The sequence below is a fragment of the Pristis pectinata genome, chromosome 10 (assembly GCF_009764475.1).
Source record: "Pristis pectinata isolate sPriPec2 chromosome 10, sPriPec2.1.pri, whole genome shotgun sequence".
Lineage (NCBI taxonomy): Eukaryota > Metazoa > Chordata > Chondrichthyes > Rhinopristiformes > Pristidae > Pristis > Pristis pectinata.
The window spans coordinates 4040006-4065481 of NC_067414.1; the positions used below are offsets into that span (position 1 = coordinate 4040006).

The 25476-nt window shown below is 44.6% G+C and overlaps 1 protein-coding gene across 1 annotated transcript in view; it reads left to right on the forward strand.

Annotated features, from left to right (window-relative positions):
• LOC127575302 (CUB and sushi domain-containing protein 1-like) overlaps positions 1-25476 on the forward strand; it is a 2402828-nt gene that overhangs the window by 1514206 nt on the left and 863146 nt on the right. Inside the window, 2 exon segments of the mRNA XM_052025075.1 lie at positions 3425-3549; positions 16634-16755. Coding sequence (XP_051881035.1) covers positions 3425-3549; positions 16634-16755 — 247 coding nt within the window.

Consider the following 25476-nt stretch of genomic DNA (forward strand, 5'->3'; position numbering starts at 1 on the left):
ACCCTCTCGAGCTCAGCACCATTGATGTAGACAGGTGTATGTACACTGCCCCCTTTCCTGAAAATATTGAAAATAATTGTCATAACAGACTTCAACTAATACTAAAAACCACTTTTCACTTTACTGTGTGCTTCATAGAAGATGCAAACAAAGTAGGAAGATTTTTTAATTATTGACCAATTAAAAACCCATTAATGAAATTGCAGGGACGCATACCTTGAAATTCTGGTGCTACAGTTATAACAGTGGATCGTTGAGTATTCAGCTTTCTCCCAGCCGTTGCTGGCTTTGTGGTCTATTTAGATCGAATGAAGAAGATTAGTTACTTTTTGCTTCGCGGAAGGCCGTGCGGCACAGCGGCAGAGTGAGAAGAGTCACTACCTCAGCGCCAGAGACCTGGGTTCAATCCTGACCTCTCTCTGTGTGGAGTTTGCACGTTCTCCCTGTGACTGTTTGAGTTTCCGTCGGGTACGCCCCATCCCAAACACGTGTGGGTTTTCAGGCTATCTGGCCACTGTAAATTGTCTCTGGTGTGAAGATGAGTGGGAGAACCTGGGGGGAGTTGATGGAAATCGGGGACAAGAAAAAATGAGACGAATGTCGATGATTGGTGTAAATGGGAGGTTGTTGGTTGGCACAGACTCAATGGGCTGAAGGGCATTTTTCTGTACTGCATCGCTCTATGTCTGTGCCTTTGCTCAAGGATGATACCTGAAAAAAAAATCAGTTCACTTTCCGGTAGCAGGGGGTTATTTCCCGCTGCAGTACTTGGATGGATTGGATTTCCGACCATATCCTGATGGTTGTTGGGTAGGCAAAGGTTGCTAATGGTTCAGGGTAGAGATTTTCAGGATATCTACTATTATATTACTGAAACAAGTCAGGCTTGGAATGAGGTAATGTTGCAACTGTATTTCATTTTCCCAGGAAATTTTCTTTCATGAAGAAAACAATTTATCACGAAGGAAAAATTGGTAAATTGGTTTATTATTGTCACATGTACTGAGGTATAGTGAAAAACTGTTTTGCATGCCATCCATGCAGATCAGTACACAGAAGTAGTACAAGGGAAAAGCAATAACAGAATGCAGGATAAAGTGTTAGAGTTACAGGGAAAGTGCAGTGTAGGCAGACAATAAGGTGCAAGGCCATAACGAGTGGATTGTAAGCAAGAGTCCATCTTATTGTATGCTCAGCATTTGACCTTCCACTTCAGAAATTTGGTAATGTGACTTAAAACCTTCATTTTATGAACAAGCGACTAAAACTGCAAACATTCTGCAGAACATTGAACATTTCGTAGATAAGATATCTTTATTAGTCACATGTACATCGAAACACACAGTGAAATACATCTTTTGCGTAGTGTTCTGGGGGCAGCCCGCAAGTGTCCCCATGCTTCTGGCGCCTGCATTATCCTGCATTCTGTCTGTAAGGAGTTTGTACGTTCCCCCCGTGTCTGCATGAGTTTCCTCTGGGTGCTCACGTTTCCTTCCACATTCCAAAGACGTACCGGTTAGGAAGTCGTGGGCATGCTATGTTGGCGCCGGAAGCGTGGTGACACTTGCGGGCTGCCCCCAGAACACTCTGCGGGAAAGATGCATTTCACTGTGTTTCGATGTACATGTCACTAACGAAGATATCTTATCTTAACTTATCCAACATAGCATGCCCACAACTTCCTAACCTATATGTCTTTGGAATGTGGGAGGAAACCAGAGCACCCGGAGGAAACCCACGCAGACACGGGGAGAACATACAAACTCCTTACAGACAGCGGCCGGAATTGAACCCGGGTCGCTGGCGCTGTAATGGTGTTACACTAACTGCTACACTACCGTGCCTGCCCATTTTGTTAATGTTGAGCATCCAGAAGAGTGATCTAACCAATCTCAGCCACCGTGCATGGAGCAAAGTGCCCTTATTTTAACTTCATTGAGTTGATACCCAATCATTAGGAATACAAGTACCAGGATATGACCTTGGAGCCCAGTTTGAGTTAGATGTCGTGGTTCCACCCCAGAAAGATTCCAATCACAGAGTCCAGAATATCTCTGCTCAAACAAAGTTGATATATTTGGATCTCGCTTGTTTCCCCGGCAAAACATCCAAAGATGTCTTCTCACTGCCTCGGTAAAGCAGCCAGCATAATCAAAGACCCCTCCCACACCGGACATTCTTTCTTCTCCCCTCTCCCATCGGGAAGAAGATACAAAAGCCTGAAAACACATACCACCAGGCTCAAGGACAGCTTCTATCCCACTGTTATAAGACTATTGAACGGACTTCTTGTACGATAGGATATTTATTGACCTCCACAATTACCTCATCATGCCTTGCACCTTATTGTCTGCCTGCACTGCACTTTCTCTGTAACTGTAACACTTCATTCTGCATTCTGTTATTGCTTTTCCCTTGTACTACCTCAATGCACTGCTATGAGGAAGTGATCTGTATGGATGGCGTGCAAAACGAAGCTTTTTGCTGTACCTTGGTACTTGGTATTGGTTAATTATTGTCACTACCGAGGTACAGTGAAAAACTTGTCTTGCATACCGTTCATACAGATCAATTCATTACACAGTGCATTGAGGTAGTACAGGGTAAAAACAATAACAGAATACAGAGTAAAGTGTCACAGCTACAGGGAAGTGCATCGCAGGTAGACAATAAGGTGCAAGGTCATAACGAGGTAGATTGTGAGGTCAAGAGTCCATCTCATCGTATAAGGGAACCATTCAATAGTCTTCTCACAGTGGGATGGAAGCTGTCCTTGAGCCTGGTGGTATGTGCCCTCAGGCTCCTGTATCTTCTGCCTGATGGGAGAGGAGAGAAGAGAGAATGTCCCGGGTGGGTGGGGTCTTTGATTGTGCTGGCTGCTTCACCAAGGCAGTGAGAGGTAAAGACAGAGTCCATGGTGGGGAGGCTGGTTTCCATGATGTGCTGACCTGTGTCCACAACTTTCTGCAGTTTCTTGTGGTCCCGGGCAGAGCAGTTGCCGTACTAAGCCGTGATGCATCTACTTGTGACAATATTACACCAATTACCAAATCTGTTGAGCCACTGAGGTTCTTCTCACTGGCTGAGAGAATGTGGATTCCCACTGCAGTGGATCTTCAATGTGCCCATCCCTAGCAATGGAACAGTTCTATCCCAGCCAGAGCCAGTGGGAAACAAGGATATAGATCCAGCATGCAGTGGAAATGGTCCATATCTGTTTTCCAGCACTTCTATTGCATTCCTCTGAGTTAAAACAAAGAATATCATGGCAATCCATTCCCTATCTGTAAGCAGCAAAGTCGACAGTGTATGTTTTGAGCAAGGCATATATCTAATAGATGTTTGTGTTTAAAAATGTTTAATTGAAGGAAAAGATGATTATTGACAGAAGTAACCTTTGCAATCTTGTTTGTATTTACATCAGGTTGGGAGCCAGTTTGCAGTTCTCGTGTGATGATGGCTACGTGCTGCAGGGGTCCAAAAGCATTACTTGTCAGAAAGTGACAGACACGTTAGCTGCTTGGAATGACCACAGACCAGTCTGCCGGGGTAAGTGACTGGGAATGGATTCCGAATCAGCTTATTTCACCTGAGGATATTGTCGCTCTAGTTCCAGGAGGAAAAATATGGTTTGCAATTTGTCTGCATGGTATTTGAATTTGCTATTTTCTCCCTTGGAAATGCAAATACCCTGTGGAAAAAATAGTTATTAAAAAATATGAATATTGTGTTTCAATATTACAGGTACTTTTGATGATCTCCGCTCTTAAGTGGAACAGTTCAGTTCAGTTCAAGTTCATTGTCACAGGCATGCAGACACAGGGTATAAATGCCATGAAAATTAGCTGTTTCCAGCAGCAGCACAGTAGATTACAAACATATGTTAACATAAACTTAAATTAATATAAATTATGCACAACTCACACATGTGCAAAAATAAACAGCAAAATAAATATAACGCAAGTTTAGAGATTAAAAAGAACATGGAGCATAGAACACTACAGCACAGTACAGGCCCTTCGGCTCACAATGTTGTGCCGACATTTTATCCTGCTCTAAGATCTATCCAACCCTTCCCTCCCACATAGCCCCCTATTTTTCTATCATTCATGTGTCTGTCTAAAAGTCTTTTAAATGTCCCTAATGTATCTGCCCCCACAACCTCTGCCGGCAGTGCGTTCCACACACCCACCACTCTCTGTGTAAAAAAAACTTACCCCTGACATCCCCCTCATACCTTCCTCCAATCACCTTAAAATGATGTCCCCTCGTGTTAACCATTGTCGCCCTGGGAAAAAGTCTCTGACTGCGGTAGTACTTGGTTTTTTCAGGTGGGTTCAAGAACCTGGTGGCAGTGGGGAAGAAGCTGTTGTTGAACCTTGAGGTGTGGGTCTTCAGGCTCCTGTACCTCCTGCCTGATGACAGCATTTGAGAAGTGGGCATGGCCCGGGTGGTGGGGGTCCCTCATGATGGACGTCACCTTCCTGAGACATCGCCTCTGGTAGATAACCTCGATGGTGTGATTTTATGTGGTGAGGTGCCATGGTAGTACTGTGAAATGAATCAGAGACTTGGTTGTAGTTGTGTGTTTATTTTCTTAGACTGTGTTCATGTAAAATTTACAGCACAAAAATTAAACCATTTGTGCTCTCAGTTAAACCATGTCCTATCCTATCAGAATGAGAATCAGAATCAGGTTTGTTATCACTGACATATGTTGTGAAATTTGTTGTTTTGTGGCAGCAGTGCAGTGCAAATTAATTCAATTAATTAGTTAACTAATTGTAACCTTCCAACTATTCCTTCCATGCATTCTCCTTCATGGGTTCCTTGAGCTGTTGGTTAAAGGTTCTCTTCAATTCTCATCAGGCTGAAAGTCCTGGATAGAGTGGACGTGGAGAGGATGTTTCCATCAGTGGGAGAGTCCGGGATCCAAGGGCACAGCCTCAGAATAAAGGGACGTCCCTTTAGAACTGAGATGAGGAGGAATTTCTTCAGCCAGAGGGCGGTGAATCTGTAGAATCCGTTGCCACAGAGGGCTGTGGAGGCGAAGTCATTGTGTGTACTTAAGGCAGAGATTGATCGGTTCTTGATCGGTAAGGGGGTTAAGGGTTACAGGGAGAAGGCAGGAGAATGGGGTTGAGAAAAAAAATCAGCCATGATTGAATGGTGGAGCAGACTTGATGGGCCAAATGGCCCAATTCTGCTTCTCTGTCTAATGGTCTTATGGTCCAACCTCTCCAGCTGGTAGCAGGTTTTATATGTTCAGGAATGCCCATCTGAATGCTTTTGTCCATGACACTAAATTTTGGACTCTACTGAAAGTGGATCCCAGCATCGAACAAGCTAGGCAGAAAATTGAGGAACAGGACCTCAAGGGTAGCAATCTCGGGATTGCTGCCAGTGCCACGTGATAGTGAAGGTAGGAATAGGAGGGGGTGGCAGATAAATGTGTGGCTGAGAAGTTGGTGCAGGAGGGATGGTTTTAGATTTCTGGATCATTGGGATCTCTTCTCGGGAAGGTGGGACCTGTACAGAGAGGACGGGTTACACCCGAACCAGAAGGGGGCCAATATCCTTGCGGCGAGATTTGCTAGGGTGGTACAGGAGGGTTTAAACTAGTTTGTGAGGGGGAAGGGAACCGGAGGAGTAGGTCAGAGGAAGAAGGGGATGGGGAAAAGTCAGATCAAACAGGTAGAGAGGCTTTGGGGAAGGAGAAGCAGAATACAGGCTATAAAAGTAGTAAGGTAGATGGACTGAAGTGTGTTTACTTAAATGCAAGAAGTGTCAGGAATAAGGGGGATGAACTGAGGGCTTGGATAAGTATGGGGGACTCTGATATCGTGGCTATTACTGAGACGTGGCTGACAGGAGAGGAGTGGATATTGAATATTCCTGGTTTTCGGTGTTTTAAGAGGGATAGGGAAGGGGGGAGAAGAGGTGGAGGGGTGGCGATACTGGTCAGGGACACTGTTACGGCTGTGGAAAAGATGGATGTTGTAGAAGGATCATCTCTAGAGTCCGTATGGGTGGAGTTAAGGAACAAGAAAGGAGCAGTTACTCTACTAGGAGTATTCTATAGGCCCCCCGGTAGCAGTAGAGATATAGAGGAGCAGATTGGCAGGCAGTGTTTGGAGAGAAGCAGAAATAACAGGGTTGTTATAATGGGAGACTTCAACTTCCCAAATATAGACTGGAACCTGCTTGGTGCCAAAGGTTTAGATGGGACAGAATTTGTTAAATGTGTCCAGGAGGGATTCCTGACGCAGTATGTTGACAGGCCGACTAGAGGGAATGCCATGTTAGATCTAGTTTTAGGAAATGAACCGGGACAGGTGAAGGATCTATTGGTGGGTGAGCATTTGGGGGACAGTGACCATTGCTCCATAACCTTTAAAATTGTCACGGACAGGGACAGGTGCAGAGAGGACAAGAGGTTTTTCAATTGGGGAAGGGCTAACGATGAGGCTATAAGGAGAGAACTTGGGAGTGTAAATTGGGATGTCCTTTTTGAAGGAAAATGTACCATGGGGATGTGGTCGATATTCAAGGATCTTATGCAGGATGTTAGGGATAAATATGTCCCGGTGAGGCAGAGAAGGAATGGCAGGGTGAAGGAACCGTGGGTGACGAGAGAGGTGGAACGACTTGTTGGGGAGAAGAAGGTAACATACGTGAGGTATAAGCAGCAAGGTTCAGACAGGGCCCGTGAGGAATATAGGGTTGCGAGGAAGGAACTTAAGAAAGGGCTGAGGAGAGCTAGAAGGGGACATGAAAAAGCGTTGGCTAGTAGGGTTAAGGAAGATCCCAAGGCCTTTTTCAAGTACGTGAAAGGTAGGAGGATGGCTAGGGTGAAGGTAGGTCCGATTAAGGACAAAGGTGGGAGAATTTGCCTGGAGGCGGCGGAAGTGGGAGAAGTTCTCAATGAGTACTTCTCTTCGGTATTCACCAGGGAGAAGGGTCTTGATGATGCGGAAGGGAGTGCTGGTCGGGGTAATGTTCTTGAGGTTGTTGATATCAAGAGAGAGGATATGTTGAAGTTGTTAAATAATATTAAGACAGATAAATCTCCGGGGCCTGACGGGATTTTCCCCAGGCTGCTTCGAGAGGCTAGGGAGGAGATTGCTGAACCGCTGGTAAGGATCTTTGAGTCGTCGTTGTCTACGGGGGTGGTGCCGGAGGATTGGAGGATTGCGAATGTGGTCCCCTTGTTCAAAAAAGGTAATAGGGATAGGCCAGGGAATTATAGACCGGTGAGTCTCACGTCTGTGGTGGGTAAGCTGTTAGAAAGGATTCTAAGGGATAGGATTTATGAACACCTAGAGAAACATGGACTGATTAGGGACAGCCAGCATGGCTTTGTGAAGGGAAGATCTTGCCTCACAAGCCTGATAGAGTTCTTTGAGGAGGTGACCAGGAAGATTGATGAGGGCAGTGTGGTGGATGTGGTTTACATGGATTTTAGTAAGGCATTTGATAAGGTTCCTCATGGTAGGCTTCTTCAGAAGGTCAGAGGTCAAGGGATCCAAGGAAGCTTGGCTGTGTGGATTAGGAATTGGCTTGCATGTAGAAAGCAGAGGGTTGTGGTGGAAGGAGTGCCCTCGGATTGGAAGGCAGTGACTAGTGGTGTCCCACAGGGATGGGTTCTGGGACCTCTACTTTTTGTGATATTTATAGATGACTTAGATGAGGGGGTGGAGGGCTGGGTTAGTAAGTTTGCGGACGACACTAAGATAGGCGGTGTTGTGGATAGTGTGGAGGGCTGTCGGAGCTTACAGAGGGATATTGATAGGATGCAGAGCTGGGCTGACAAGTGGCAGATGGAGTTCAATCCGGAGAAGTGTGAGGTGGTACACTTTGGAAGGACAAACTCCAGGGCAGAGTACAGGGTAAACGGCAAGGTACTTGGCAGTGTGGAGGAGCAGAGGCATCTGGGGGTTCATATTCACAGTACTTGGCAGTGTAGAGGAGCAGAGGGATCTGGGGGTCCATATCCACAGATCACTGAAAGTTGCCTCACAGGTGGATAGAGCAGTTAAGAAGGCCAATGGGATGTTGGCTTTCATAAGTCGTGGGATTGAGTTTAAGAGCCGTGAGGTTATGATGCAGCTTTACAAAACTCTAGTTAGGCCACATTTAGAGTACTGTGTTCAGTTCTGGTCACCTCATTATAGGAAGGATGTGGAGGCGTTGGAGAGGGTGCAGAGGAGATTTACCAGGATGCTGCCTGGATTGGAGGGTATTGAATATGAGGAGAGGCTTAAGGTGCCAGGGCTGTATTCACTGGAAAGGAGGAGGATGAGAGGAGACATGATAGAGGTATATAAAATATTGAGAGGAATAGATAGAGTAGACAGTCAGCGCCTCCTTCCCAGGGCACCAATGCTCAAGACGAGAGGTCATGGCTTTAAGGTTATGGGTGGGAGGTTCAGGGGAGATGTCAGAGGGAGGTTTTTCACCCAAAGAGTGGTTGGTGCATGGAATGCACTGCCTGGGGTGGTGGTGGAGGCAGATACATTGAACAGGTTCAAGAGCTTGTTGGATAGGCATATGGAGGAACGTGAGATAGAGGGATATGCAGGAGGAACGGGTTAGGTAGTGTGAGGGTGGTCTGATGGACGGCACGACACGGTGGGCCAAAGGGCCTGTTTTGTGCTGTATGGTTCTATGGTTCTAAATCTTTCCCGTGTCAAATCCTGAACAACATAAATTCAACTTATTTTTTGTTCCCAGATAAAATGCATAACCTGTTCAGTCTTTGCAGATAGTTGCAGGCCCTCAGTTTTATTGACATCCTTGTGAATCTTTATTTGCAATTTCACCGTTGCTACTGTATTATTTTTAGTACGGAGACCAGAAGTGTTGCCAGCACTTTGTGACTGAACCACATTTCTGCCTTTTTTTAACATCTGTGCTTTTAAATTAATTTGCAGTGCATTGTTTGTCAGTCGTCTAGCTTTATTGTGGGTCATCTAGCTTTATAGTCTAGTCTAGCCGGGGCATTCTCTCTTCTCTCCCATCAGGCAGAAGATACAGGAGCCTGAGGGCACGTACCACCAGGCTTAAGGACAGCTTCTATCCCACTGTGATAAGACTATTGAATGGTTCCCTTATACGATGAGATGGACTTTGACCTCACAATCTACCTTGTTACGACCTTGCACCTTATTGTCAACCTGCACTGCACAAACTCCTTACAGGCAGTGGTGGGAATTGAACCCAGCTCACTGGTGCTGTACACAGTTCCTTTTAGTCCCCTAATGCCACCTCGTCTGATCTTAGTCATGCTTGTGCTCTGAATTATTGAGGAGAACCCTGGCAATGACTTTCCCAGCTTGCCTGTGGCAGGCAGCAAGGAGTCCCCTCCCAAGTTATCACAGTCAGGCTTGTTTTCTTTCCTTTCATCATGGCCATCCTCTTCAACCATACAACAACCCCAAAACAAAAATGCAGAGTGTCGCACCAACCACTACACAGGGCGTCGCTGATGTCACTTCAGCCTTTGACTCCTTCGATCAGGAAGGACTGTGGAAGATCTTCCTCAAATTTAGCTGCCCATAGACATACGTCTCAATCTTACACGTGACCCACTGTGGTAGCCAATTCATGATACTAACCGACAGGTCTACAACAGAACCAATCTCAGTGATGGCCAGTGACAAACAAAGCTGCATCAACACCTCAACACTTCCTCAATCTTTTTTGCAGCACTGTTGCACCTTGCATGACACTCAAAACAGCTACACAGGTTGACTCTGTGGTTAAGAAGGCACACAGTGATTGTCCTTCATGAATCGTGGAATTGAATTTAGGAGCCGAGAGGTAATGTTGCAGCTATATAGGACCCTGGTCAGACCCCACTTGGAGTACTGTGCTCAGTTCTGGTCGCCTCACTACAGGAAGGATGTGGAAGCCATAGAGAGGGTGAAGAGGAGATTTACAAGGATGTTGCCTGGATTGGGGAGCATGCCTTATGAAAGCAGACTGAGGGAACTCGGCCTTTTCTCCTTGGAGCGACGGAGGATGAGAGGTGACCTGATAGAGGTGTATAAGATGATGAGAGGCATTGATCATGTGGATAGTCAGAGGCTTTTCCCCAGGGCTGAAATGGTGGCCACAAGAGGACACAGGTTTAAGGTGCTGGGGAGTAGGTACAGACGAGATGTCAGGGGTAAGTTTTTTACTCTGAGTGGTGAGTGTGTGGAATGGGCTGCCGGCAACAGTGGTGGAGGCGGATACGATAGGGTCTTTTAAGAGACTTTTGGTTGGGTACATGGAGCTTAGAAAAATAGGGGGCTATGGGTAAGCCTAGTAATTTCTAAGGTAGGGACATGTTCGGCACAGCTTTGTGGGCCGAAGGTCCTGTATTGTGCTGTAGGTTTTCTATGTTTCTATGTTCTGTGTTTCTATGCATCCAACGAACCTCCCATAGGAGTGGAACTAATCTTCAAAACAGTTGGGAAAATTTTCAACTGACTGTGACTGCACTCCTGAAAAAGGTCATCCAAACCTCAGCAGCTTAGCAGACAGTGAGCTTGCACACTCAGAGACTGAGCTCTAAGACTTTACTGAGTTGTTCACCAAAGCGTACAAAGGATTGGGCCTTACTTGCAACATCTGTGAGGCAAAAGTCTTCTACCAACTTGCACCACACCATACTCCAACAGTCAAGGCCTCACCGGGAGACTCTGGAAATCGAGACCACTTGCCATGTCTTGGGAGTCACCTTGCAGTGAAGGGAGATGCTGATGAGTGAAATTCACCCCCACCTTCAATGTGCCAGCACACCCATTGGTCGATTGTAGAGAAGACCACTTGAAGACCAAGATTTCGGACCCAGTGCAGAACTCATGGTCGACCGAGCAGCCGTGTACCTAGACTTCCAATATGCTTCTGTGACCTGGATTACCTGCAGTCGGCATCTCAAGGCACTGGAAAATTTTCCTCAGCATTGTCTCCACAAAATCCTCCAGATTCACTGGGTGGATAAGCAAACCGATGTCAGTGTCCTCTCCCAGAGCAACATCCCCAGCACTGCAGCCCAGATGTGTCTCAGGTGTCTATGTTGGGCAGGCCATGTTGTTTGTACGCTTGATACCAGACAGAAGCACACTGACAAGGGCACAGACAGACACACAGACATGCATTCACACATTGACACTCACATAACACTTAAGAACATTAAACAAGATTAATTAAGTCAAAGAGTCTACTTACCTTTCTGACAGAAGCCAAATTCTCTCATTCATTTCAGTGGGACTGTAGAATAGGTACAACTGAGAAGGCAAATTTTCAGCACAAAAGCAGATCAAAATACAGAAGTTGCCACTGTCCCATTGGATTCCCCAAGGAGTCATGATAGAAGTTTATAAGATTATGAGAGGCATAGATAGTCAACAGCTGGTATCTTTTCCTCAGTGTAAAAATGTCTAATAATAGAGGGCATGCATTTAAGGTGAGGGGGGTAAGTTCAAAGGAGATGTGTGGGGCAGGTTTTTTACACAGAGAGTGGTGGGTGCCTGGAATGCGCTGCCAGGGGTGGTGGTGGAGGCAGATACGATAGAGGTGTTTAAGAGGCTCTAAGATAGATACATGAATATGCAGAGACTAGAGGGATATGGCATTGTGTAGACAGTATGGATTAGTTTAGTTCAGCATTTAATTAGTTTCGCACAAACACTGTGGGCTGAAGAGCCTGTTCCAGTGCTGTACTGTTCTCCGTTTTATGAGCAGGGCCCCATTCTGTTGATGTGAACACCTGCCAACAATAGCTCTCATTTTGCACTGGCTTAGTTGCAGACTTATCTACAAGAGATCACAGTAGATCTCAGTGGAAGACGCTGCCCTGTCGTCTTTCCTTAAACAAATGTTACCACTCATGTGATTTTAGTTCCCTTAGTTGTGTGATATTAGTCAATTGGCTATCGGAATAATCCAAACTGACACCAGATCACTGCAACTAATCCCTTCGGTTTTCCAAACTTTGAAAAAGAACCCATTGTCCTTCATCGTCACGTTTACGGTTAAGATTCGTTGAGCAGGTTCCGTGACTGACAAATGCAACCTGTGAAAATATAAAACTTTTTCATCATGGTTTTCCACACAACAGTTTTTCAATCTTAAATGGAATGGAAGGAGGAGGCAATGGTGAGAGAGGATCACTTTCCTAAAGAGAGAGTGAGATTAAATATTTGTGTGCTCTCTGCCCAAATTTGTTATTGGTATTGGTTTATTATTGTCACTTGTACCGAGGTTCAGTGAAAACTTGTCTTGCATACCGTTCGTACAGGTCAATTCTTTACACAGTGCAGTTACATTGAGTTAGTACAGAGTGCATTGATGTAGTACAGGTAAAAACAATAACAGTACAGAGTAAAGTGTCACAGCTTCAGAGAAAGTGCAGTGCAATAAGGTGCAAGGTCACAACAAGGTAGATCGTGAGGTCAGAGTCCATCTCATTGTATAAGGGAACCGTTCAATAGTCTTATCACAGTGGGGTAGAAGCCGTCCTTAAGTCTGGTGGTACGTGCCCTCAGGCACCTGTATCTTCTACACCGATGGAAGAGTAGAGAAGAGAGAATGTCCCGGCTGGGTGGGGTCTTTGATTATGCTGGCTGCTTCACCAAGACAGTGAGAGGTAAAGACAGAGTCCATAACAGAGTCACCCAACCTTAGGGGAAAAAGCCTGTATGCATTTACCCTATCTATACCCCTCATATTTTGTATACCTCGATAAGATCTCCCCTCATTCTCCTGCACTCCAGGGAATAAAGTCCTAACCTTTTCAACCTTTCCCTATAACGCAGGTCCTCAAGTCCCGGCAATATCTGTGTAAATTTTCTCTGCACTTTTTCAAACTTATTGACAGAGACAGAATGTATAATTATCCTAAGTTCCTTGAGACGGATAAATGTTTCAGTTCTCTGTTCTGTCAGAGTAAATAACAGGAAAAACAGCAATAAATATGCTCCTCACATTTGTCCCCTTGAATGAATTGTTATTCATCATTTAAAGAGCACATCTCTTCCCACAGTTCTGTAGCTTTTAGACACCGCAGAGGGATTACTGATTTAGAAGATCCCACATGTACCAATTCAATTAGCTTCTAACCTTCACTTTGTTCAAAACTTCTCAAACACATTTTTCTTCTTCCATGCTGAAACTGGCTATTCCTTCCCTTTGTTCAATCAAACTCCTGCTCCTGCACTGAATGCAAACAGAGATTCTTTACACCACTGAACAATAGAAAATTATGCAGAACTTTTTTTTTAATTAATTTACACAGTCTAAGCTTTCAGTGATTTCTGTCTCAGGAGTTAATATTGAATAGAGTTATAGAACACTACAGTGCAGAAACAGGCCCTTCGGCCCATCTAGTCCATGTCGGCCTGGTTTTCTGCCTAGTCCTATCTACCTGCACCCAGACCTTATCCCTCCAAACCTCTCTCATCCATGTACCCATCCAAACTTCTCTTAAATGTTACAATTGAACCCCCATCCACCACTTCTGCTTTCACACTAAAGCTATGTTCTCCAGCTCTAGTCTCACCCAACCTTAGGGGGAAAAGCCTGTATGCACTTACCCTATCTATACCCCTCATATTTTGTATACCTCGATAAGATCTCCCCTCATTCTCCTGCACTCCAGGGAATAAAGTCCTAACCTTTTCAACCTTTCCCTATAACTCAGGTCCTCAAGTCCCGGCAATATCCGTGTAAATTTTCTCTGCACTTTTTTCAAACTTATGATATCTTTCCTGTAGGTAGGTGACCAGAACCGCACACAATACTCTGAATTTGGCCTCACCAACATCTTATACAACTTTCAACATAACTTCCCAACTCCGGTACTTAATCCCCTGATTTATGAAGGTCAATGTGCCAAAGGTTCTCTTTATGACCCTCTCTACCTGTGATGCTACTTTCAAGGGAACTATGGACCTGTATTCCCAGGTCCCCTTGTTCTACCACACACTCCAGGAGCCCCGACCATTCACTGTGTAAGTCTTACCCTGGTTTGTCCTCCCAAAGTGCATCACCTCACACTTGTCTGCATTAAATTCCATCCGCCATTTTTCAGCAACATTTTCCCAGCTGCGTCCAGATCACACTGCCAAGCTTTGATAGCCTTCCTCGCTCCTCCCACTACGGCCCCCAATCTTGGTACATTAGTGCCCCAATTTTGCCACACTGATGCCTACCACTGCTCATCTCAAACAAGAGAGTGACCCAGCACACCTCCCCTTGGGCATTTAATGACCATTGGCCATCACTGACTCCCCCAGCATCCCACAACAGCATCCTTGACGTCACCAAAGACCATTTTAATTGGACTGGCCACAAGAGCAGGTCAGAGGCTTGGTATTCTGGAGCATCTGACTCATCTTCAGACCTCCCAAAGCCTTTCCACCATCGACAAGGCACAAATCAGCAGTGAGATAGAATGCTCTGCACTTGCCTGGATGTGCAACTCTGGCAACACTCAAAGAAATTTGATGCCATCCAGGACAAACCAAATTGTTTGACTGGTATCTACCCGCCAATCTAAACATTCACACCCTCCATCATTAGTGCCCTATGGCTGCAGTGTATGCAGTCTACAAAATGCACCATGTCAGCTCCCCAGGCCCTTTGACAGAATCTTATAATCATGCTTCCTTTTACCTTGATGGGCAAGGGCGGCAGGTGCATGCGGAGACAATCATTTGTTAGTTCCACTCAAGTCAAGTCAAATTGAATTTATATTCATGTGCACGATGAGGTCCAGGTATAAGGAAAAGCTTGCTTGCAGCAGCATCTACCTTGTTGACCTTGCACCTTATTGCACTGCACTTTCTCTGTAGCTGTGACGCTTTGTACTGTTACTTTTTTTTACCTGTGTACTACCTCAACGCACTCTGTACTAAGACTCAATGTAACTGCACTGTGTAATGAAATTGACCTGTATGATTGGTATGTAAGACAAATTTTTCAACTGTACCCTCAGTACAAGTGACAATAATAAACCAATACCAATCACAGGCACGTAAGGTACAATCAACACACAGAACATAAAATTATACATAAATTATACCATGGCAGTGGAAAAAAAATACTCTGCAAAAACAAGACCTCTAGTGCGAAAAAAACAAAGACACAATGGAAGACAAGTCCACGGCTGTGCAAGAGGCGGTCCGTAGTGTTCTGTTGCTGAGGTAGGGTAGGGTTGTGCAGGTCGGTTCAAGAACCTGATGGTTGTAGGAAAGTAGCTGTTCCTGAACCTGGTGGTACGGGACTTCAGGCTTCTGTACCTCCTGCCCGACGGTAGCAGCAAGAAGAGGGCACGGCCCGGATGGTGGGGATCCTTGATGATAGTTGCCGCCTTCTTGAGGCAGCACCTCCTGTAGGTGCTGTCAGTGTTGGAGAGGGCTGTGCCCGTGATGGACCAGGCTGTGTCCACTGCTCTCTGCAGTGTCTTGTGTTACTTTGCAATGGAATTGAGGTACCAGCCCGTGATTCAACCAGTGCATCTGTAGACGTTATTAGAGCATTCAGTTACATGCCGAACCTCCTTAAGCTTCTAAGAAAGTAAAGGCACTGGCTCCGCCAAGTTCCAGCCTAACCTGGACAGGTAACTCCATGATTTCATCGTCACAGTGTTAAAATCCTAGAATTTCACACCTAAGGTCACTGATGGAATCCTTTCACCACACGAGCTGCAGTGTGTCCAGGAACTATCTTGTCTTTACTTTCTCAAGAGAAATATGGATTAGAAATAAATAAACAGTGGCCTTGTCTGCACCATGGTATCTAATATAGTATTAAACTGTAATGATTGACCTCGTGGGGAGCTGCATATTTTAAGAGGATTACTGTACCATAGCCAAGCATGCTGTGAACATTTAATTGATTTCTGACTTGCAAAATGCCTTTTTATTGTACTTTCATGGACAACGCAGCACTGTCTGACCATAATACGACAAGGGAGATATACAGATTAGACAGTTTAACTTACTACTGCTCGTTTGCAGTCTGAAATGTGTAGACAGGTGTTTTTCTGGGGAATGTGCCGTTAATTCTTGCCACTGACTAAATCACAAGGGAATAAGGGGTAAGTGGACATGATACTGGGCAGACAAACTTTCAAAGAGAGAACGGACAGTCAAAGATCCAAAATAGTACATTTTTGCATTCCAATCCTTTCAAAGTCACTGGCTCATGCCGATGTGTGTTTCCATAGAGTGGCTGTACAGAACCTTGTTCAAGTCTCCATTCTGTACATCTAGAGAGAGGAAGCTATTTAACCACTCCATGCATTGCAGAAGACATCGTTCCCTGAGCCTTGAACACTTGTAAACATTTCCCATTGAATGTTGAGCCTACCTGATTGACATCCAAGTCAATGTTGAATAACTCAAGCTTTAAAAAAAAGTCCTTTAATCTGCCTGAATATTATAGCTTCAGTCCCACTTCAGAGGAAGCCCATTAATCATCCAATGTGATTTTTTCCTGTGCACCAGCCATCATCTGCAGACCTTCTGAACGAGCTTTATAATTTTGTGTGATATTGTATGCATATTACTGAGTCTGACTTTGATGGACATCACAGGCAGTTCTTTTTAATGCATCTTTCTAATTTCTGTTTCTGATTTAGCAAGAACATGTGGCTCCAATCTCCGTGGTCCGAGTGGTGTCATCACGTCCCCCAATTACCCTGTCCAGTACGAGAATAATGCACACTGCATCTGGGTTATCAGTACCACGGACCCCGATAAGGTGAGCGGCTTTTCACTGACTTTTAGTTACCCTTGTCTTTCTCATCTCCGTCAAATGGGTTGACGTCTGTCAGCGGATAGAAGGAATTGTTGATGTGCAAAAACAATGAAGTGAAATTAATTCCAAGCCAGATACAAATGCAGGAGTCTTTATTTGTTTGCTCACCATGATACAGCTCATCAGATACTCTGAAGCATTGGAAAGATCCTTATCAGTATTCTGGAAAATTATCTTCTGTCAAGGTGGAAGTTTAAAGGTGAATAATGTTCTTTAAATAGTGAAAAAATTTAATTATGCAAAGAAGGAAAGAGAATGGGGCAGAGATTCTGTTATCCCTGCCAGGGGTTGGATCTTGCTGTTCCTTCCTGCATGGCTCAGGGTGCAGTTTCCCACTGGGAGATCGCCTCCCAGTGTCAGCGATTGGCTGCACCCAGAGATCGGCCTTGATCGGTGGTGAGGCTTCAACTCTCGGTCTTCCAGCTGTTGAAACTCAAAGTCAAAGTCAAAGTCGAGTTTATTGTCATCTGCACAAGTCCATGTGTGCACAGGTGCAATGAAAAACTTACTTGCAGCAGCATCACAGGCACAGAGCATCAGATAAGCAGCATTCACAAGAAAAACATAAAATTAAACATAAATTAGGCACAATTTTTGCAAGAATGAACATAATTAGAACAAAAAAAGTCGTTTTTGGTGAAAAGTGATCCAGATGGTCATGGTGTTGCTCTGCTGTAGTGTTAAGGGTTGTGCTGGTTGGTTCAAGAACTGAATGGTTGAAGGGAAGTCGCTGTTCCTGAACCTGGTGGTGTGGGACTTCAGGCTTCTGTACCTCTTGCCTGATAGGAGCTGCGAGAAGATGGCATGGCCCGGATGGTGGGGATCTTTGATGATGGATGTTGCCTTCTTGAGGCAGCACCTCCTGTCGATACTCCTGACAGTGGGGAGGGATGTGTCCATGATGTATTGGGTCGAGTTCACTACTCTCTGCAGCTTCTTACGTTCCTCTCCCGGAAGTTGAATATTTGGGAATATTTGAGGTGCAAGTCCATAGCTCCCTGAAAGTAGTAACAGAAGTAGATAGAGTGGCAAAGAAGGTGTATGGCATGCTTGCCTTCATTGCTAGTAGCAGAGAGTACGAGAGTCAGCAAGTCATGTTGCAGTTGTACAAAAATTTCATTCAGCTGCACTTGGAATATTGCTTTCATTTCTGGTCGTCTCATTACAGGACGGATGTGGAGGCTTTGGAGAAGGTTTAGGAGAGTTTTACTTGGATGCTGCATGGATTAGAGGGTATGATCCGTAAGGAAAGGCTGGACAAAGTTTGATTATTTTCTCTGGAGCGTTGGAGACTCTGGGGAGACCTGATATAGGTTTATAGAATTATGAGAGGCATAGATAGGGTAGGCAGTTAGAATCTTTGTCCCAAGTTAGAAATATCTAATCCCAGAGGGCATGCATTTTAGGTGAAAGGGGGAAAGTTCAAAGGAGATTTTTACACAGAGAGTGGTGGGTGCCTGGAATGGACTGCCGGGGTGGTGGTGGAAGCAGATATGAAAGTAGCATTCAAGAGGCTCTTGGGTGGGCACATGAACATGCTGGGAATGGAGGGATGTGGATCATGTGCAGGCAGATAAGATCAGCTTAATTTGGCATCATGGTCGGCACAGACTCCGTGGGCCGAAGGGCCTGTTCCTGTGCTGTACTGTTCTATGTTCTATATTTTGGGATCCAGACATCAAAGTAAACCTCCAGGGAAAGTGCTATTAAAATCATTTCAAAACCGAGGTTGCAAGACTAAAGCAAAGAACCTACTTGAAAACAATTAAATGCCTTTAAATTCACTGAGGTAAATCAAATTTTAAAAAAGTCTACATACTGCTTTTTGAGCTGCTGGTTCTTCCAGTTGATCTCAGTGCCAACACCGGTGTCGGTCAGGAGCTGACAACACAGTTGACAGGGAGGAAGGTAATGCTGTCAGCTTACTCCCATCCTAGCATTGGGATTTCAGAACTTCCATGGAGATATGTAGGTAAGTCCTGGCTGAAATCTTAGAGTTGTCTCACAGGTGGATAGGGTAGTTAAGAAAGCTTATGGGATGTTAGCTTTCATAAATCGGGGATCGAGATTAAGAGCCATGAGGTAATGATGCATCTCTACAAAACTCTGGTTAGACCACACTTGGGGTACTGTGTCCAGTTCTGGTCGCCTCATTATAGGAAGGATGTGGAGGCGTTGGAAAGGGTGCAGAGGAGATTTACCAGGATGCTGCCTGGTTTAGAGAGTATGGATTATGAGGAGAGACTAAAGGAGCTAGGGATTTACTCATTGGAGAGAAGGAGGATGAGAGGAGACATGATAGAGGTGTGCAAAATATTAAGAGGAATAGATAGAGTGGACAGCCAGCGCCTCTTTCCCAGGGCACCAATGCTCAATACAAGAGAGCATGGCTTTAAAGTAATGGGTGGGAAGTTCAAGGGAGATATCAGAGGGAGGTTTTTTACCCAGAGAGTGGTTGGGGCATGGAATGCGCTGCCTGGGGTGGTGGTGGAGGCAGGTACATTGGTCAAATTCCAGAGATTACTCGATAAGCATGTGGAGGAATTTATGTGGGATATGTGGTAGGAAGGGGTTAGATAGTCTTAGGTGAGGTTTAAAGGTCGGCACAACATTGTGGGCCAAAGGGCCTGTATTGTGCTGTACTGTTCTATGTTCTATGAAATGTTGTCACCAGAGTAGAAGATCTGACCCTGCCTTCACTGATAGTGGAGTCAGTTACAAAGCGTCACAGAGTTGTTCAGCCGAAATGGGTCATTCAGCCCACCTTTTCCATGCTGATTCACACTAATCCCATTTGCCAGCATTAGGTCCGTATCCTTCTGTGTTTTGCCTATCTGAGCATCTGTCTAAATGCCTCTTTGATGTCAAAGTCAAAGTCGAGGTCATTGTTATAAGCACAAGTCCATGTGTGCATAGGTGTAATGAAAAACTTACTTGAATCAGCATCATAGGCACATAGCAAGTGAGTTTTAACATATGGTTTAAGAGGTCAATTATATGAAATTATTCTGTGGAGGAAGGTTGTAATTATTTGCATGTGATGAGAGCATTTTGCGCATCTGTTATGACAAGCCGTGGAATATTTGAAACAGGATCGTGTTGAACAAATAGCACCATGTTGGACTCCTCCAGCAGAGAGCCTGGGCTGAGAAAACGAATGCTGAGGAAACATCAGTGCACTTCAATTGTGAACTAGCTCTTCTATTAGTTCAGAGTCGCAGAGTCACACAGCACAGAAACAGGCCCTTCGGCCCAACCCGTCCATGTCGACTGTGTTGCCCAGCGAGCTAGTCCCATCTGCCTACGTTTGGCCCATAGCCCTCTAAACTTCTCCTATCCATGGACTTATCTAGATGGCTTTAAATGTCGCTAATGTGCCAGCCTCAACCACTACTTAAGATAAGATTTCTTTATCGGTCACATGTACATCAAAACGCACAGTGAAATGCATCTTTTGCGTAGATTGTTCTGGGGGCAGCCCGCAAATGTCACCATGCTTCCGGCGCCAACATATCATGCCCACTACTTCCTAACCCGTACGTCTTGGAATGTGGGAGGAAACCGGAGCACCCGGAGGAAACCCACACAGTCACGGGGAGAACATACTGTCACGTACCAGCAACAAAAGAAACACACCGAGCCATGTATAGGTGTTAGAAACTGTTTTATTAACAACTACTTATGATAATAAGAAAAATAAAAGTAAAAAATGTTAGAAGTAAAAATGTTAGATATCAAACATTAACCCCAAAAGCTCTAAACTCGAAGTGTGTGTGTGGCAAATTCCCAAACTCCGAGTCTAGGAATAGTTCTCAAAGTTCAGTTCAGCAAGCCGTAAGGTGAAATGTGAGCAAAGGCTTCTGCAAAGCCACCGTTGACTGAAGAGAAGATGTAGAGAGAAAATAGAGAGTAATTATGAAATCCAACTGTTCCATGATGGAACTCGTACGCCACCTCAATCACTGATGATCTCCATTCCTTTGTTCCGAAGTATCTGCCACCCCAAAAGGCATTTGAGACGTGGCCGTCCACACAAATACCTGTTTCCTTCTACAGGTTAATGACAAAGTGGGCTCCACTGGATTATTCCAAAAATCCATACGTGGATTGTAGTGACAGACACAGTTATTTGTTTTTCATCCACTGGTACAGAGACCAGCAGACAGTGTCTCTCTCCCTCTCTCTTTTCTCTGACTGACTGCTCCAAAAACATCACCACATCCTTATCTCCTGTTGTCGTAATCACGCCCCGCACGCACGCGCACGCGCGCGCACACACACTCTACTGTGCTATGTCTTAAAGGGACATTCACCAACAGTAACCTAATCTGTAACAGTACAAACTCCTTACAGACAGCAGCCGGAATTGAACCCGGGTCGCTGGCGCTGTAAAGCGTTACGCTAACCGCTATGCTACCATGCCTGCCTTTCTGGCAGCTCATTCCAAACACGCACCACCCTTTGTGTGAAGAAGCTGCCCCTGATGTCCCTTTTTTAATCTCTCACCTCTGATCTTAAATCTATGCCCTCTTGTTTTTAGCACCCCCTCCCTGAGGGGTGTAAGAGTTGAATTCTGGTCAAATCAACATTTGGTGACAGAATCCAGACAGGGACCTGTAGAAACTGCCCTTGGTGTCCAGGGAGAGGAGAGGCATAAAAACCATCAACGCTGAGTTGGTGGCAGGTTCCACCACCAAATTAGAAGGCTGGGCCTTTGGAGGACAGAAGAGGTTGAGAAGCAAGGCTGGGTCGCAGAGACTTCTGACTGGTAAATTAGTTGAAACTTACCTTCGAGTCAGTTGATGGTTCTGCTGTCAGGCTCTGTGGTTCTCTCCTTGACTATTAGTTAAGTTAACGTTGCATTGCTGACAAGGTCACCGGGCTGTGACTTCTGAATATTACCATGGTTTTTACCTCACTGGAGCGTGAGCCACAATTCATTTTAAAGCTGAATTTGGACAGTGGCATTTGGGGAAGCGCTGACCTCTTGGCGGTAAGTCGACTCGACCAATTGTTGATCCTTCCCACTCACCATTCCTGACTTTAAGTCCTGACAGTGTGTTTTTTCTTTTCTTTACAATATTTTTTATTAATTCCAGATAGAAAATACGTACACGAAACAAAAGAAAAGACAAAATGTTACAAAATGCATAGTATTGAATCACACTTGAAATCACAATACCTCATATTGATAAACAGAAATGATGACTAATTAATATTAATAAATTGGAATAATTTAATTATAAAAAAAATCAAAACCCACTACCAAGACCGAAGCTGTTTGGTTTAAAAAAAAGACAAAAAAAAAAGCCCAAAAGACATAATAGTATTAACCAGTATCTGTGCTTTAAGCACCAAATCAATGGTTTTGAAAGTGGTTCAAAAAAGGTCCCCACAATATTTGAAAGTCCAGATTAGATCCAGGAATTGAACAATGGATCTTCTCTAAATTTAGATATGACGTAACATCCTGTAGCCATTGAACATGAGTGGGGTGAGTCTGTGTGTTTTTAAGATGTCTTGCACCAAGGGTTCCACGGAGCAGAGGGGCAGGCAGACTGAAGTGTCACGTCTTATCTTCGCCCATCAGTCTCCAAGACATTGACTGGTGCAGGGACAGATACAATGAGCTGATTGTCATGCCGAGTGATGGAGTGAAATGGAAAGAGACATGAATAACTGGACCAAGAGAAAACCTACATTCTGAATTAAAAATCGGACATGGAAATTAAAGAGAATAATAAGTATGGATTAAATAAAGCATGAGTTCCATTTAATTGTCTGTAGACTATTGAACAAACTCTTCTGCTTTGGAAAATAACTGCTACAGTTTAGCTTTGGTTGAGTGAGTCGGCATTGATGTATAATATGTTTACTGGTCTACATTTAATTGCTCTTCCACTGAACGGCGTTGAATGAAAGACTAGCCCCACTATGACGACTGCATCTACATCTTCTGTCAGAAGCACCGGTGTTAGTTTCATTTCACCCAATCCCTCACTCATTATATTTTATCCAGTGTCACTCTTCCATTCTGTCCAGCACTTGGTCACGGAATCAATATGTAAGGTAATCTTCTCCAAAAAAGAAGCAATTGCAGACATCCCAAACACCAGGTATTTGTTTAATGTGGATTGCTTTGAGGTTATGGTTCAGAATTACTTTCACAGATGCTTAAGGCAAGGGCAGTGACATTTCTATGGAAGTCGGCAATTCTCAGGGTATGAATCAAGATCACCATTCCAGGGAACTGAGGATTGAATGCTCCATTTATTTGCTAGTGACTTTTTCACAATGATTCCCTGTAGCATCGTCTGAGACTGCAGATTCTGCCAATTCAGACCTCATAATCTACCTCATCGTAGCCTTGCACCGCATTATCTCCCTGCACTGCACTTTCTTGGTCACTAACTGTGTTCTGCATTCTGTTATTCTTTTCCCTTGTACTACCTCAGTGCACTGGTGTGATGAAATAATCTGTATGGATGGCATGCAAAACAAAGTTTTTCACTGTACCTCAGTACATGTGACAATAATAAACCAATAGAGGAATAGAGATTACTGAACACCAGTGTTATTTCATAGTACTTCTGAATATTAACTATCATGTGCTAAGATCTTCTGCAGACTTGGCTCATAAATTAACAAACAGGTGAGGTTCCATTGAGCTGAATTGCTCTGCATCCAACCTAATGCCCAGACTCACTGCCTGCCTACCTTTCCAGATACAGAGGTCCAGGTGAGTTGATCCTTCGCACTCAAGAGGCGTCACACAAAGCAGAGTGTGGGGTCCAAGTGCTCCTTGCTACCAAACGCCTTTGAACAGCTTTTAAATGTTTTCAATGGTCAGGACAATAAAATTGATTTGATTAGACATATTTTTTTTAAAATAGTAAACGTATTGAAACATCATAAAATGCTAATATTAAAAACGATTCGAATGTTTATCTCCATTCACCTTCCCACACAAGATCAGTGGACCGTTTCAATTAAATTGAACAGAGTGCACCAACCAGATGCACTTGTCATCTCATCGCTCTCTCCACTCTCTCCAGTATCTCCTTACTGAAGTTTAATGTCCATTTGTCTGTAAATGCACGTGCAGGCCCAAAATGAGCTGCATCAGGAACGGATGACAATGAAGTCAAAGTTGAGTTTATTGTCACATACACAGGTGCAATGAAAAACTTACTTGCAGCAGCATCACAGGCACATAGCATCAGATAAGCAGCATTCACAAGAAGAACATGAATTAAATAAAATCATGCACAACTTTTATAACAAAGAACAGAATTAGAACAAAAAAAAGTCTATTTTAGTTCAGAGTGATCAATCATAATGTTGCTATATGGAGGTAGTGTTTGGGGTTGTGCCGGTTGGTTCAAGAACTGAACAGTTGAAGGGAAGTAGCTGTTCCTGAACCTGGTGGTGTGGGGACTTCAGGCTTCTGTCCCTCCTGCCCAATGGTAGCTGTGAGAAGATGGCACGGCCCGGATGGTGGGGATCTTTGATGATGGATGTTGCCTTCTTGAGGCAGCGCCTCCTGTAGATACGACTGATGGTGGGGAGGGATGTGCCCGCGATGTATTGGGCCAAGTTCACTCCTCTCTGCAGCTCCGTACATTCCCGTGCATTGGAATTGCTGTATCAGTCTGTGATGCAACCAGTCAGGATACCTCCAACTGTACATCTGTAGGAGTTTGTTAGAGTGTTTGGTGACATGTGGAACCTTCTTTATTCCCCGGTTCATTTCAGCCCAGTAATTCTGTTGATGTCACAGCATCAGGAGTTCTCCCACTTCAGAACTGACAGGCAAACACGGATAAATTTCCCCCATGTTTATGGTACCTGGATGCAAAGCATCTGGGTACTCCCTAACATCATCACCTCCACCACCACACCTCAGCCTCCCCCAGTCATGATGTATTCTCCAGGGAAAGCTAAAAATAAGGAACGACCTGAGAAGTACAAGGGGGAAAAAGCCTAGAAAATCCCTTCCAAATCCATGGAGAGGAACCAAATCATTGGTATTGGTATTGGTATTGGTATTGGTTTATTATTACCACTTGTCCTGAAGTACAGTGAAAAACTTGTCTTGCATACTGATCATACAGGTCAATTCATTACACAGTGCAGTTACATTGAGTTAGTACAGAGTGCATTGAGGTAGTAACAGGTAAAAACAATAACAGTACAGAGTAAAGTGTCACAGCTACAGGGAAGTGCAGGCAGACAATAAGGTGTACAGTCCTAACAAGGTAGATTGTGAGGTCAGAGTCCATCTCGTCATTTAAGGGAACCTTTCAAGAGTCTTATCATGGTGGGGTAGAAGCTGTCCTTGAGCCTGGTGGTACGTGCCCTCAGGCTCCTGTATCTTCTGCCTGATGGGAGACGGGAGAAGAGAGAATGACCCGGGTGGGTGGGGTCTTTGGTTACGCTGGCTGCTTCACCAAGGCAGCGAGAGGTATAGACAGAGTCCGGAGGAGGGGAGACTGATTTCTGTGATGTGCTGGGCTGTGTCCACAACTCACAAGGTCGCAAGACAAGGGAGCAGAAGCAGGCTATTCGGCCCATCGAGTCTGCTCCAAGGAAAAGGGAAAAAAAGAAATGAGAAATGGGGAATGGGGGGGGGGGGAAACTATTCTAATCCCTATTTCCGGCCTT